Raw genomic sequence first — 16,310 nt, forward strand, 5'->3', positions numbered from 1 at the left:
AGCGCAGTGTTTTCGAGGGCGGCCCAGGTCGTCATGAGAAGACACCAATAGTCTTTTAAGAGAAAGGGGGAAACAGAGACAGCCATCAATTCGAAGCTCGGCCGCTTTTGGAGTCCCGAAGGAAGAAGTGTGGAATGAAATACGAGAAGAGAGGTAGTAGGTGGTGTTTTTATACACCCGCCAAGAGCCCCCGCGATGCTCATAGCCTTTCGAAGTTTTCTTTTCGTGCCCACATGTGGTCATAGTATATGCATTTTTGGTTTGGTAGGAGCAAGAAGCCGGTCTTTCTCATATCGATCTCGATGCCCAGTTTCGGATGCTGATCATCCAAGAGTCCGTCTACATTTTCGGAAGAGGGGAAAGAGGCACACAGTCATGCGTTCATTATCTCTTGTTTTAGAGGTACAGAGATAGAATTGTGGAAGATGCGAGAAGAAGACGAGCGATGGAAGTTATTTATATACATCCGCTGAGGCCCCACATCGCCCCATAAGAATGAATCAAACAAGTTTTGAGTCCACATGTGTTTTAGGAGTTGAGAGTCTTGGAAGATAGACGTGAGAGGGAGGTCTTTCTCATTTCACTGTCGCAGTTACTTTTCTGGTGCCGATCATGCATAAGTCATGACCGTGTTTTGAAAGACGGGCCCAGCCATCGATGTTGTCAGTTCCCTCTTTTTGGTGAATTTCAGAAAGAAGTGTAGACAAGTGTGGTAAGGAAGCAGTGCCGCAGATCAGACTTTATGTGCATACTCAGCGCAGATCCGCTCGTTGGTTATGTAGATGCGAGTGACAGGCTTTTATTCCGCATGGCAACGGACGTGGGCGTCTGGAGATGATGAGAAGGAGAAATCGACCTCACTCATCCGGACGGTCAACTTGAGTTTCGAGTGCCGATCATGATATCCGCGGGTGACTGTTTTGAGAGCCGGGCGCAGCCATGGTACATTGAAGTCTCGGTTTTGGTGGATCGCAGGAAGAAGTACGAAGAAGTTTGGAGAAGAAGACAAGCCGTGCAGCCATGTTTATATACGCAGCCGGCGCGTCACTGCTCAGTGCTCAGGGCGGAGTCTTCTTGTTCTTTTCGGTCACATATTGATCAATTGGTCCTTGATTTCGATAGTTTAGAACCAGTGGTCCACCTCATGCATTCGGCTCTCATGGTTATGTTTCGGATGCTGGCCATAAATCTCAATCGCGGTTATTTTGGATAAGGAAGAGAAGCGCAGAGCCATGACATTTAGCTCCATGCATTTTGGGGATCTGGCGGGGGAAGTGCAGAGAGTTGTAGAAAGAGGAGGATAAGTCCCAGAACCGGAAATTTATACGTAGAGCTGGCGGACTTCCCAGTGCTCATTTCTGATCTTGTACATGGTTTCAAGACATCGTGAGCAGTGTTTGGCTTTTCGAAATCGCGATTGTTATTGACCGGATCCATGATCTCGCTCATAAATCGAATGTCTCTCGACTTCAGTCATCGGTGATTGCGTTGTCTTTCTGGTAGAGAAGGGCACACCCATGAGGTTGGCGGCTATCAACTTTGGAACTTCGCGGTATGAGTGCGAATGACAGTGAGAAGAACAAGAAGAGCCGTCGATCTTGTATTTTATAAGAGGACGGCACCGTATCCATCGCGACAAACACCGTCGACTTCCGCACATGAAAGCCTAAACTGCAGCTTTTTGTATTTGCATACGACAGTGTGATTTTGCTCGTGTGATAACTTCTTTCATGCTTTGACGATCGTTATATGATGGGGGCTGTGCTGCTTTGGAGAGAAGAGAAACCCATGAGACGGATTCTGGGCATTTTGGAAGCCGAACAGGATGATTGTGGTGGAGAAGAGAGGCCAGGAGTTATCGTTTTATACACAAAATGCGTGACACCATGGCCGAGCGCAACGCCAGCTTCTAGACATCGGCGCTGTCGTTTCTTTCTTCCAGGATTCCAGGCGGAAGGACGTTCCTACTCATAAATTTGTTTTCCGTCTTGTTTTGGCGTTTGTCGTGACAATCCCAACCGGTGCCTTTCGGCGAGGAGAAAAGGACAGACATAACAGCGTAGACTGCTGTTTTTGGTGTTTGAGAAAGAATAGTACGGAGGGGAAGAAGAGCCAGAAGCTGTAATTGATATGCACAAGATGAGTGGAGCCATCCCGAACTTTAGGACCTTTTTCTGCACATCACGATGCAGGCATCGGTTTTAAGAATTCGAGCAAGACGTCAATCTCACTCATAAGTGGTTCGTATTATGCTTTTAATAACTGCCATAATACCGGTAACTGATAGGCTGGCAGGGAGAAAGCAGCCATGTACGGGAGCTTCTCAATCTTTGGTTTTCGGTATTTCGTGAGAAGGAATGTAGAGAGGAAGTGATAAGATCGTAAAGAGGTGTTTATATGCGCGTACAGCGAAGACTCTCACCGTGCTCATCCCATTCTTCAGCTTTATATTCTTGTACATTGTCGTCAGGTCGCAGCTTTCGAGCTGAGAGGCCACTGCTCGGTCTGCTCATACGTACGGCAGACGCAGCTTTCCGGTTCTCGTTATGAGGAGGCGCCAAGGTATTTTTGGAAAGCAGAAAGCAGACATATGAGTGAGCTCGCCATCTTTGAGAGTATCTGGGGAAGCGTACGGAAGTAGGAGTCTTGCAGCTCGCGCATCATATAAGTCGGCAGGAGAAAGACGACGATTGGGTGCTTACTACCAGATCTCGGGAGGTAGGTTCTCTGCACATATCTAGCTTTTCCGAGTGTTTCGCATGTACCAGCGGAAAGTCTTTCTTTCTCATGAAATAGAGTTCTCCTCTTTTCGAATTCTTGACATCTCAAACGATGGTTGCAGTTTCGAGAGAGCAGAGAACAGCCATAGCAAGATCTTCAGACGCTTTGGAGACCTGTCAAGGAAAGTGTGGAGTGAGGATGTACAGCTGCAGGGTGTGATTTATATACACCGGCGAGGACGGGAAGAACACCACGTGCTCATGTAAGCCAAGTAACACGACTTCAGCATGTCGTAGACTCTAGGTAGCTTTTAGGAGTTTCCAGCGACATCAGGGCGCAGTATGTCTCGTTTAGACCAGGAACTTCCAGGTTCTCGTCATCCCGGTCTCAAGAAACTGTTTCGAAGAACAGAAGACAGCCATTGAGGAAGTGCATGTGTATTTCAGGTATGCCTGGCGGATGATAGAGCGCAGGAAAGAGGAAGGTTTGGTAGCAGAAGGCCGTGGTGATATACGCCAGCAGCGACGAAGGCACGAGTACTCATGGCAAAGTCTACTTTGGGTTTCGTTCATGCGTCGCTCACCCAGCTATTCCATATGTTCCAGGGAAAGGTCGGACTTTTTCATGACGTCGTTTTCGTTCGGCTTTTTGGACGCGCATAACATCCTGACATATACTTTTCAAAAATAAACCACAGCCATCCCTTGAGAAGCCGACGTTTTGGACAAAACTGAAGGAAGTGGGTAATTAGAGGAGAAGGATAAGGTCGGCGGTCGTGGTTTATATACGCTGATGAGGCCGCCTCAACGACCATGGCAAGTAGATATGAATCTTTTTACTCGTGTTTGCTGAGTACTTCGCTAAGTTTTATGGAAGTGTCGGTGCCAGGCTGGCCTTTCTCATGATGATCTGTCCTGTCCTTTTGGGATTATTTCATGGCAAGGTACCACTGGGCAATTCAAAAGACGAGAAACAGCTATGGCAATATCATCAGTGTTCTTTTGGAATGTCTTAAAGGGTAAGTAGAATGTAGGATATTGGTGGATGAAGTGAGGACGTGGCTAGTGTATATGCATTAAAGAACCTGAACCGAGCGCTTCTCCATCACACGTAAATCTCTCCTTTTTGAAACCAACAGAAGCTCTTTCAAACTAGGCTTTCAACTCTGGGAGAAGCGTTCATGCATAGGTTGCATGATGTTTTTTGCGAGCCCGAGCACATAAGCACAATAGTTGTGGTTTCCAACTTCGAGAAAGAAGCATAAGTCTGATAACTGCAGCTTTCTACGAGCAAAAACATCAATAGAATAAGTTCCAAAATCTGGGTAATTATGATATCGAGGACGTAGCATTATCAGGTAAAGTTGGAGAAAGATACAAAGAACTTTTCGGGTTCATCGGCGTGTTTGTGAAAGCACAAACATGGGTGCGTAGTTCTTAGGTTTTGGTGTGTAAGAACAACCATGTGGGTGATAATATCTCAGAAGAGGAACAGGAGAGTGGTGTCTTTATAGCCTTGCCCCGAGCAGGCGCATCGGCGTCACGTATCTTGTTTTGTAAGTCGAACATGTAGTAGAGACATAGTGGCCAAAGAAGGAGAGGACAGCATGGCACGTAGAGTTCCGTTTTTTTCGGAGCGCGCGCATGAATTCTTTTGCGCTGTCTTTTTTGACGAATGCAAAGCCGTGAGACCAACGGCCAAGAGGACGGCGGGGACACATGTTGTTTCCCTACCTCTTTTGGAAGAAGCAGAGATCATAGCGGCGACGAAGCTCGTTTTGAAAGAACAGGGAAGGGTGTGGCTGGATGAGAGACAAGAAACACCGCAAGAAAGGTCGGTGTTCGTGAAAGCAATCGCCAAGCGCATCCGGAGTCTGCGCATCAGGCGCCGGTCGGACAACTACTTGTGGACGAAGCCGGATAATGAAAGGTTGAGTACTCCAGGAGGAAACAGAAACATAAAGGTGGCGGCATGATCTTCGCAAAGGCACACACATGTGCATAAGAGGAGTCATTTTTGGTAAGTGAAGATTCATTGTCGTAACAGCAAACTCAGGAAGCCGCAGCACATGGGCCCAATCGAGGTTCTTGCTGTGAAGACGGCGACATGGTGAACTCGAGTGTGACTTTTCATATGACAAGACGGGCTTGCATCAACCAGCCCGCGGAGAAAGCAGAAACATCGGTAGTACATATATTCATCTTGGACGGCGCAAACATTCGTGCGTTCTCGCTGTTGTTTTTGAACTATGAGTATGTCGCAGTGATACGAAAGTTCTAGAAAGAAGCCGAGGACATGAAGTGTGCGTACGCAATTTTGTAACTGGACAGACATGCCACATAACTGCTGAAATTTTGGTACGTAGAGGTGGAATTGTTGGGGGAGGAGGTCATTTACACGTTCCAGATCGTTTTATATCTTGAAATCAGGAAAGCTGCATGAAAAGATGAGCTTTGACGTTTTGCCAGCTGAAGGAAGGAAGATATGAAGACGGGGTCTTTCGGGAGCGCGAACATAGCGACTTCACCGAGAAGTTTTGGCAAAGCAAGTGGTGCCGGTAATCAAGTAAGCAGTGTGCCAGGAGCGCGCTGGATATTTATTGCGAGACTAGAGACGCCTTGTGCATAAAGGTCCGCACTGGTGGTTTTCGAAAGAGAGAGAAGAACATGGCCTTAGTCTTGAAAGGTTTTAGAAGCGCAGACATAGGCCTCGTAATCTGTGTTTTTGGCCGATAAAGACACAGTTGTTGGATAAGGAAGCAACGTTGAAGGTGGTGGCTTTATATGGTTCCCAAGGGCAGCGGCGCCTTGGACATACCTAGGTAGGAGTGTTCGTCTATGCTTCTCGGAGAAAGGAACACATGACGTGGTGATTGGTCATTTTGAGCAGTGCAAGCATCGCCATTTCGAACCTATGTTTTGGTAATCGACGAAACCGCCGTTGATGAATACGACAAGAAGCTGGACGGTAACTCTGTATCGACAGTGGAGCCCGAAGAATACTGCATAGGTGGCTGTACATATTCTTTGGAAGGAAGAAAGGCATGACATCGATGCCAATTTTGGAAACACAGACATGAGCACAGCGAAACTGCGTTTTGGTAAATGGTGTATGCTTTGTTGGAAAAGAAAGCAACTATAGATGTCGTAGCTTTATATGGAAAGCACAGCCAGAGGAGCACCACATTGGCGGTTGCTTTACTCTTTTAGAAAACAAGAACATGTCGGACACAGCGACCAAGTTTGGAGAAGCAGACATGCAACGGTTTGTCTCTGTATTTGGTCAGAAGAGCATCGATCGTTGAAGAATGAAGGAAGGTTCGCGACCGTTGCTTTATATCGACAGCAAAGCCAGGAGACCGCCGCCATGGTATTGGCGGCTGCTATTTTGGAAAAGAGGAACATCCCATAAGAGTGAGACAATTTTGGAAAACACAGACATAACCTCTATCCGTAATAATTTTGGTAATGCGCAAAGAGGTGTGTTGAAGAAGAAAGTATCGTGCGAGGCCGTGGCTTTATATGGAGGTCCAGCATGGCCAGGAGAGCTCCGCATCGAGGGTTGTCATAGGGATTTGGAGAAGAGATTCATCCTACAAAAGTGCCGAATCTTTAGCGACACAGACATAGTCTGGTGATGTCTGTGTTTTGATAACCGAGAACGATAGGTGTTGGCGTAGCAAGGAACCGACCGACCGACGCATTGTATGCACCTGCGGCGATTTCGGAAAAGCGAAGAACATGACCATATTGAGTGGGGATTTTGAAATGCTGCAGGCATGCAGAGAAACGCCGTCCATTTTGATAAGACACGGCGTGTGCGTTAATGAAGAAAGCAGGTTGCTGAGACCGCAGCTTTATAAGGATTGTGGAACTAGACCAGCAGTCCATGATAATGGGCGCTGCCCTTTTTCAGAAGAGCGGAGGACATGGTCGAGAATGACGCGTGTTTCAGCAACTGCAGACATGTTCCGACGTCTCACGGCTTTTGAAGAAAGACGCAATGTGTGTTGAGGCAGGAAGAAGAGTACTGGAGAAGTGGTTTTATAGCGTTCGCCATGCCGAGGAGAAGTTCATGACCCCCAAGCCCGAATTTTTTGGAAAAGCGGAAAACATGTCACGTTTCTCTGACCGTTTTGTAAAGGCACAGACATGTCGGGGCTCGCCGTATGTTTTAGTAGGACTGTAAGAACGAGTGGTGATAAGCAGAAGTGATCCGCAAGCCCCGGCGTGTTTATATGCGTTAGAAAAGCGGAAAGGCGACCCATGGATTTCTGACTTGATATGTTTTGGAAAGAGAGAAGGACATCGCTAGGATCGTACATATTTTCTGCGGGCACCAACATATGGCGAAAGGATCTGACTTTTGGTAGAGAGTCAAGTGTGTGATGATAAGAAGTAATGCTTTCCGACGCAGTGTATCGACGTATGTCGCGGGATGTTGCGAGCCACCTATGTATGTAGAGAATAGCTCTTTTGGAAGTGGAAGCGACATTTGCTTTGCTTCGAAGTCGTTTAGAAGCACAGACATTGGTCGTTTTGGGGATCATTTCTCGAGAAGACAGACATCATGAACTCGGATGTCTGTTTTGGTGAATGCCGGAGAAGTGAGTATCGATGAGGAATACGAGCCCAAGCGGCAGGTTTATATATGTCGCAAGACGAGCGAGAGCGGGTCATGTTTTCGATTTGGCGAAATTTTCAGACGGCCATGGATAGCGGCCAACATCTTTTGTTTTGAAGCCAGGGCTGCGGAAGTGCAACCAGGGAAAGACATATAGCGCCCAATATGCGAATCTAGTTTGGAGGATACAGGGCTATTCAATGATAGAAAATGAGTCTCAAAATACTCGAAATTGCCCATGGCCAGTGGACTTTTCAATTTTTCGAAACAAACAAGACATCGGGCGAACCCGGTAAACTTTTGGAAAAAGTGGAAATTTTTGAGGCGCTCAGCCAGGGAAAGACATGTTTCATCTCTGTTGATTTTTGGAATTCTCGACGGCTGAGAGAAGTATATGGAAGATGTGAAGTGGAAGACGCCAGATTCATAACTACGAGATTCTACGCTAACCTCGAAGCTGTGCAAGCGCCAGGATCGTCGTTCATAACTGATACATGTATGTAACCATGTGTAGAATATCACTGTGGTAGATGACGGGGGAAAGGAAGTAGCTGCACATGGTGCTTTCATCAGCTCTTTTGAGGTTGAAGAACTTGACCGATGCGAACGGAGTAATCATTTGCTATCATGAGGTCATATTCCATAGAATCTGAATGGGGGTACTTTTGTAATATCATCTCTAGGTATGGGTTGATCATATAACACGTCGTACTACATTGCCTCGTCCCGGTGTTTGTTTATGGTGCTCGTCAGACTGGAATAGCATGAAAGGTCACTACCAAACTACGCACCGGCCTGTGTTGAAGGCTGCAATCGAATCGCGAAAGACGATGAGAATATGCTAGAAGCGGTGTTGTTTGCTTCTTCACCGATCTCCTTGATTGTCGATCGCTTTCTTCCAAACGTGGTCGTTGTCTCTACCACCAGCCACGGCACGTGGAGCAATCCATTCCTCTCGAGGTACCGGCCCTATGTCAGGGCACTACCCGCACAGCCGGATCCGAAATTCGCGTAAGTCGCGGTCAGTGTGATGAACCAGCATCTAACGAACGTGCGGGTACTTGCGTCGCGTGTGAGCAGTCTATCCCTAGAGCCAGATCAACCAATCACCGCGAGTTCAGCCGCCACGGGCAGCAGATGTTGTTTCGAGTCGCGCAGCAAGTCAGGAACGCGGTCGCAAATCGCCCGCTTACCCGGGCCGAGTCTATCCACATAAGAGCCTGGTCGTGTGTTACCTGACGGCAGCGGGTGAAGTGCCAACTGGTGGTTGCTGACCGTTGAGCGCTCAGCATGGGGCGAAGATCTTGGCCCGATCATTGCCACGAAGGTCGATTTGAGCGCATTATTGTTCCGAGCAGTGTGCCTGAGACTGCAGGGCGAAGGAACAACAAGACACGTTACGAAGTCGATCACGCGCATGCCAACCGCAGCCCAAGATTACGGCAGACAAATGACGAGTGCGCGGTAATCCGCGTAGCGTGGCCTCTAGGAAGGGCAGTTGAGACGACTCCAGAGTATACGCCGCGACCAATCAGAAGGGTTCTGGCTAGATGCAACCTTGTATTGTGTAGATCCGAGTGAATGGTTCCTTCCGTCGTAGAGGGCAATAAGAGGTCAGTGCGAGGATGGAGCAGCTGTAGCCGTTGGTGCATAATGGCTTGCAGGATGCAGCGAGGTTGCTGCACGACAGCTCGCCCTTTGACTTGGAGCGGCAGCTGCGGTATTTGTTAGTGGTCGGGAGAGGGTACCAGGAGTGTTGTAATGCATGGGGCTGGTGTAGCGAGTTGCGGTGTGCATGGTGAAGTGGATTGGGAGTGGTGGGGAGGAGACGATGAGGGGCGCCATCTCAGGTTGCTGCATGGCTGCAATGCGGGGCACAAGGTTTGAGGAAGTGCCCCTCTCCTTGTGTATCGCGGAACGTAAATAATAGTTGGTGAGATGTAAACAAAGGTTTTCAGGCTCTGTAATTCGTGCGGTCCTTGGAAATTGCTGCATGAGAGAACCTCCCCTCATTGACCGGTGTCGAGAGTGGCTGACCAAGCATTTGTGAAGCTGTGCGGGACAGGACCGAGGTGCAGCAGCGCTTGATGGAATTAGCTTGGGCTCGACGATAGTATTTGCCGGCGCATGTTTCGGCGGACCTCGGGAATGGAGAAATGGTGACAAACGGGATCATGGAAGGGGCCCTGATGGTGCGTCACAGTGCTTGGTGGAAGCAGAAACCAGTCAGATGGTAGTGGGAAGATGTCATGCTCCGGATTGGGAACATGTCTCAGGACGAATTTAATGGTAGCCCTACGTCAGCGAGTGGAAGCAGGAAGGCAAGCTGGCAACGCTCCACTGTATAGCTCTGTATGAGCTTATCTATTCAGCGATGGGATGGATTTTATTGTTGAAGCAATTATTAAATCCAGTATCGTTTAGTAGAGACAATAAAGACAGCTAAGCATGTGCCGTTTCTTGTCATTGCTAGGACAAGGCTTCTTCGCCGATGGCCCGCACACTTGTGAGATTGCAGCGGTCAACTGCGACGACTGGCGTACATGAAGAAGATGAAAATCGCGCAAGCCAGGCCTGTTGCGTCAAGACGTACACGGCTTCGAGGCAGTGCACACTGACCCATGGGTTACCCCTCGCACACCTGAATATTAGTTGAATATTAGACGTCAGGCCTCGTGAAGAGATTCCGAGATTCCCAGTCCCCAAGCCCGCCGCGCTCGCTGTCGTGCTGCCCATCGCGGATACCGGCCACGCAGCCCTCGCCCAGCCCAGCCCACGACATCATCTGCCGCTGATCCGCATTTGCTCGGCACGCGTGCACAGCCACTCTGCTGTGGCTCCGGATCCCGTGGTGGACGCAATTTGAAGCCGCCCCAGACCTCACCGCGACGGCGTTTGTCAGCCCGCCCACGCCTTTCACACTGCGCGCGCCTGCCCGACCTGCCCGCTCGCGCCTGGCGACGACTCCTTCACAGTCACCGTGTTTTTGCACTACAAATCGCCCCACGCGCGCCTTCCGAACCTCATCTCCACCACCACCCGCCGACGCAGATACGCCGTTTTGACCGCCGTACAATAACAGCACCTGGGCTTTTTGCCCGCGAGACACCTGCGTCTCCAAACCCATATTCCCCATAGAAAAGACCCACACCACTTCCTAGCCGCGCCGGCCAGCGAGAGACGAAAAGCAGGGAACATGGCGGCTCCCACGACCAACAACCCACCCAGCACGGCGCTCAAATCTGCGGGCTCGCCGTCCGCCTCTGCCTCGACGGCCTCTTCAGTCCACTCGCAGCCCGACACCACCGTCGTCCTCCCCCAGCCCGTCGTCCACCAGTCTGGCGCCAGCAGCGTGCAAGCCGCCGCCGAAGCGCTGCTCAAGCCCAAGAAGCCCACCATGACGTCGCGCCTCAGCAGCATGATGGGTATCAAGACCGCCCACATGGACAAGAACGGCGACGTCAAGGCCACCAACGGCACCTCGCCCAACGGCCGCCCCCAGCCTGTGCGCCAGGGCTCCGTCACGCGGAAGGAGGGGCCCGGCGCGCCCTACAAGCGCTTCTGGCTCAACGACGACGGCTCCCACGAGCACGTCCTCAAGGTCGCCAAGCGCCAGGAGAAGCTGTCCGACATGTTCCAGAGCCTGATGCTCGGCAAGAAGAAGGGCGACAATGCCGAGGACCAGCCGCTCAGTCTCATGTCAAATTGGGTCGACGTCATGCGCAACGAGAAGGAGAAGCTCGCCGAGCAGAAGAACGCCGTCAACGCCCTCCCGCAGACGCTGGTCCAGAAGTACGGCAAGTGCCAGGAGGTCGTTGGGCGCGGTGCCTTTGGTATCGTCCGCGTCGCGCACAAGCAGGACCCCAAGGACTCGAAACGAGAGCAGCTCTACGCCGTCAAGGAGTTCAAGCAAAGACCCGGCGAGTCGGCCAAGCGGTACCAGAAGCGCCTCACATCCGAATTCTGCATATCCTCTTCGATGCAACATCCCAACGTCATCACCACGCTCGACCTGCTCCAGGACGAAAAGGGCACATACTGCGAGGTTATGGAATACTGCTCTGGGGGTGATCTGTACACACTCGTCCTCGCAGCTGGCCAGCTCGAGGTGGCCGAGGCAGACTGCTTCTTCAAGCAGCTGATGCGCGGTGTAGAGTACATGCACGAGATGGGAGTCGCACATCGGGACCTGAAGCCCGAGAACCTGCTCCTCACCACCCACGGGTCGATCAAAATCACAGACTTTGGCAACGGCGAGTGCTTCCGCATGGCCTGGGAGAAGGAGGCACACATGACGGCTGGTCTCTGTGGCTCAGCTCCCTACATTGCACCCGAGGAGTACGTGGACAAGGAGTTCGACCCTCGTGCCGTTGATGTGTGGGCTTGCGGCATCATCTACATGGCCATGAGGACCGGGCGCCACCTCTGGCGTGTGGCTCAAAAAGGCGAAGACGAGTTCTTCGACCGCTACCTCGAGGACCGGAAAGAGGAGGAGGGTTATCGACCCATTGAGGTTTTGCGAAGAGTGAGTATTGACCTGTACTATTCATGGAATTCTTCTAACAACACCCAGCGACAATGTCGTAATGTCATCTACTCAATCCTCGATCCTATACCTGCCCGCCGACTGACTGCGCACCAAGTGCTCGCTTCTGAATGGGTCTCCGAGGCCAAGGTCTGCCGTGCAGGCAACGAAGGCTTCTAGGCCCCTTGATTACGGCTGGACCTCCATATTCTTAGCCTTCGTCCTCGCTCACACGACACGGATCTTGAGCCATTTGTCTGGATGTTTGCGTTCGTTTCTTGACTTGGATTTCTTATTTTGGACATACCCCCTTTACGCCCGATGCCATAGCATAGCGAGATTTTGGGCATCGGCAGCTTGTTGCACTCTCGTATGGCGTTTTCTCCTCTCGGCATCAACGGATCACCATAACGATACACACGAGTACTAGATGATGGCGTATGACGTTGCAGAGCGATGGTGGCGGACTGTACGGTTTGGGTGTAGACCTTCGCTCGCTTGTTAATGGGTACTGCGGCTGCATAGGGTAGAGCAGCTTCATGAAATTCTATACGAAAAGCACGCATCTTGTATATGAGCGTGCCGCGTGCCACGCTATCAGTCATGACCCTGCATATGTCTACCATGCATTTACACATCTGAGCAACCTTATTTCATGACGTGCAGAGTGACATGCAGATGCAAACATTCCAGATGGCATGTGATGGACGTGAGTCGAGTATGGCGGATATGTCTATCTCTTGGCAACGTCATCGCTTAAACATTCCAAGGTTGGAGGCGCCGCAGCCATTCACTAGGCAAGCGGTGAAACAATCAAACGTGTCTTGAGGAACGCGAACGCCTGTTCACGCCGCGCCTGCAACCCCAGCTCCTCCTGGCCTACCCCATGTTCCTCCTCGACTTCACTGGGCGGCTCGAAGAAATGCAACCAAGCAATGCTCACGACTGGCACTCCGCTCCGTAATTGGGCTCTCTTCCTGCTGCTATGCAGCGCACCCGCGTCCACCCTCGCTGAGGCAGCGAATGAGGCGCCTACTGTCGAATCGAGCGCTACTGCACACTCAGGTGCCACGACGCAGCATACTTCTGCCCCCGCGCCTTCGCCCACGTCCTCGTCGTCGCCTTCACCGTCGTCCGTCCGGAGATATACCTCGAGTCACAGCACGTGTCCGTATCGCACTATAAACTACATCACGCATACGCTCCCGCAGCAATGCGCAAAGACGAGCTGGTCAGCGCCCGCCGAGGCAGGAGCGACCAATGACACGGGCGCTGAGGAAGGAGCTCTAGCTGGTCTACAGACTCCAATACCTGGTTTAGATGGAGGAATAGAGGGCATTGCAGGAGACAAAGGCGCAACCCCAGTACCCACCAAGGCCGATGAGACTGGCGCAACCTCAACTGCATCCAGCAGCGACACAGCAAGCGCAGAGCCGGAGCTTGACTTGGAGGCAGACTCGCCATTCGATAATGCCAACTTCCTCTCTTTTGACGAGTGGAAGAAGAGGAACTTGGCCAAGGTCGGTCAATCGCCAGAAAACGTCGGACAAGGACGGGCAGCAGGCACAGACCAAGCCGCACGGCGACGACCCGTAAACGTCAACGCCCTAGACTCGCTCGGCGACGAGGGCGAGATATCTATCGACTTCAGTGGCTTTGGGTCACCGGACGACGAGAACATAGCGAACAACTTCCAGCACGGCAAACAGAGCGCTGATACCTCAAAAGCTACTGGTGGAGAGGGCAAAGTCGCACCAAACTCATTCGCCCTCAGCAAAGATGCGGGCAAGACGTGCAAGGAGCGCTTCAACTACGCTTCGTTCGACTGCGCTGCTACAGTGTTGAAGACCAACAAGCAGGCGAAGAGCTCGTCTTCCATCCTAGTCGAGAACAAGGACAGCTACATGCTGAACATATGTTCCGCAGACAACAAGTTCCTCATAGTAGAGCTTTGTGATGACATTCTCGTGGACACCATCGTTCTCGCTAACTACGAGTTCTTCTCTTCCATGTTCCGTCATTTCAGGGTGAGCGTCTCAGACCGCTATCCTGTGAAGATGGAGAAGTGGCGCACGCTGGGCACGTTCGAGGCGCGGAATTCGAGAGACATTCAGCCTTTTCTCATCACTGAGCCGCAGATCTGGGCACGATACTTGCGCGTGGAGTTCTTGACTCAGTTTGGGAATGAGTACTATTGCCCACTTAGCGTTTTGCGCGTCCATGGTACGACGATGATGGAGCAGTTTAGGCAAGAAGAGGAGGAGGCAAGAGGTATTGAGGATGACGAGAATCTAGAGGCGGAGGGCGTTGAGGTCAAGAAGGCGGCTGAGGATAGTGGGCCCTTACCGCCAGAGGAGATACCGATCGAAGCGGTGAAGGAGCTCAGCACCAATTCGGAGGCCTCAGCGGCGAGCGATGTTACTCAGCGAGATGTTTCTCCGGACGTCAAGTCTGACTCGCCTCCTAATGATGTGCCATACGGAAGTCCTCCGTCGCCTACAGCCATAGTGGAGCCAGTCGATAACCCCCAGCATCAGTCCGTGTCGGACTTGACGTCCATCTCATCACCGTCGGCGACAGGCAATTACGAAACCACCAGTGACAACAGTACAGCTAGTGGGGACACGAAGTCACTGGATGTCCCCTCGCCAAGCCCGACAGATTCCGCCCCACAGGCTCAGAGCCCTGCTTCCGAAGCTTCTACGATCAACGCTTCAAGTTCTTCGTCTCGAGTTGACAGCGCTGCAACACAGACCACGAACGCTGCAGGCTCCTCTTCAAGCAGTCCTGCAGCCAAAGCATCGAACAACAGCACTATCGCAAGCCCGCCATCACAAGGACGAGGGTCGTCTACACAGCCAAACGCGCCTGCACCCTCAACGCAAGAATCGTTCTTCAAGTCGATACACAAACGTCTCCAGTACCTCGAAGCTAACAGCACGCTCTCACTACAATACATCGAAGAGCAGTCTCGCGCCCTCCGAGATGCATTTGTGAAAGTGGAAAAGAGGCAACTGGCGAAGACGGAGAAGTTCTTAGACCATCTCAACAGTACGGTCATGCTGGAGCTGAAGAGCTTCCGCAATATGTACGACCAGCTATGGCAGAGCACAGTCATCGAGATCGAGAGTATGAAGGAACGCCAGCAGTCTGAAATCGGCGAGATAGGCACTCGTCTGAGTCTAATGGCGGACGAACTTGTCTGGCAGAAGAGAATGGCTGTCGTGCAATCTACCCTTCTACTCCTCTGCCTGGGTCTGGTCCTCTTCGTCAGATCGGGAACTCTAGGATCCACGGCTGATGTACCAATCGTACAGCAGCTAGGCAACAGGTACACCAGTTTCTTCGAGTCTTCGCCTCCGCGTAGCCCACCAGATACGTCAGGCATGGCGAGACAACGCCGCACTTTCCGCAACATGTGGAAGAGCGATGTGTCAGCCCACCTCAGCGACCACCACCACAATGACAGTGACGGCGGCGGTCAACACAATCTGTCCGATGCCGAAACCGATGGTCTGCGAAGTCCAGTACAGATCGAATACAGTCCGCCTACGCCTACAACACCTACCATCCATTCTTCCATACACAGAAACGGCGACCATCGGGACGAAGACATATCAAGTCCACCTATCCGCGTAAACGGCGTCCACAACCACCAAGAAGACAACCCAGAACACGACGATAGAAAAGAAAATATCCCTCCAACGCCTACGTCTGCAGTATCAACAGCAGAAGACCAAGCCGCGAGAATCCAAGTCCTAGAAACGCAATCCGGGCCTGCGACACCGAACGGAACGAGGGATAGTAGACCGAGTTGGGAAGAAGTAGATCGTGCGATGGATTTGTTGAAGGCTGAGGAAGCCGGGCAGCAGGATAATGCACAAGGACGCGGGAAGGTGGAGGAGATGGTGTCGCGGGGTTCGCTTGATTCGCCACGCTCGCCGGGTTCACCGGGGAGTATAGGGAGTCCGGGGAAGAAGAGGAAGAAGAAGGGTGGTGGTGGAGGAAATGGACATGGGGGTGGCCTTGCAAATGGAGGTGCGAACGGAGGACAGGGGAAGAAGAAGAGGAGTCCTCTTAGAAGGAGTCATAGTAACTTTGATGGGGCAGGTGGGAGTGGGGAGTGATGTCTGGAACCTGACGGGCGCACGATATTCTTTGGTATTCAAGAAGAGCGAATTGGTTTTGCATCGTTGGCGCATAGGGATGATAGCGTTTGTATTAGCATTGCGATACCTCACTCGAAGCAGAGATTGAGATGGTGTATATAGTGGTGATTGGATATACATGTCGTCACACACTCATCCCCTCGCACATGTTCATGATACTCCACACCTTTGTCACATCTTCACGCCTTAACAACATTTTCCATCCCATCTCACATCAAACTCCTTCCTAATCAAGTAACTTGTCAACAACCGTGGATCGCGGTTTCACTCTC

At 51.3% G+C, this 16,310-nt stretch overlaps 2 protein-coding genes across 2 annotated transcripts; both read left to right on the forward strand.

Annotated features, from left to right (window-relative positions):
- Nucleotides 1-10,540: 10,540 nt before the first annotated feature.
- On the forward strand, nt 10,541-12,049 carry J4E87_010367 (uncharacterized protein; the record flags this gene model as incomplete). The annotated part of the gene is made up of 2 exons (XM_049381941.1): nt 10,541-11,869; nt 11,918-12,049. 2 exons carry the CDS (start codon nt 10,541-10,543, stop codon nt 12,047-12,049), a joined length of 1,461 nt encoding a protein of 486 aa, XP_049228312.1.
- A 755-nt stretch (nt 12,050-12,804) lies between these two features.
- On the forward strand, nt 12,805-15,996 carry J4E87_010368 (uncharacterized protein; the record flags this gene model as incomplete). The annotated part of the gene is made up of 1 exon (XM_049381942.1): nt 12,805-15,996. The coding sequence occupies one exon, from the start codon at nt 12,805-12,807 to the stop codon at nt 15,994-15,996; it is 3,192 nt and encodes a 1,063-aa protein (XP_049228313.1).
- Nucleotides 15,997-16,310: the final 314 nt, after the last annotated feature.

The sequence above is a fragment of the Alternaria ethzedia genome, assembly GCF_023757985.1.
Source record: "Alternaria ethzedia strain BMP 0044 chromosome Unknown scaffold_47, whole genome shotgun sequence".
Taxonomy (NCBI): Eukaryota; Fungi; Ascomycota; class Dothideomycetes; order Pleosporales; family Pleosporaceae; genus Alternaria; species Alternaria ethzedia.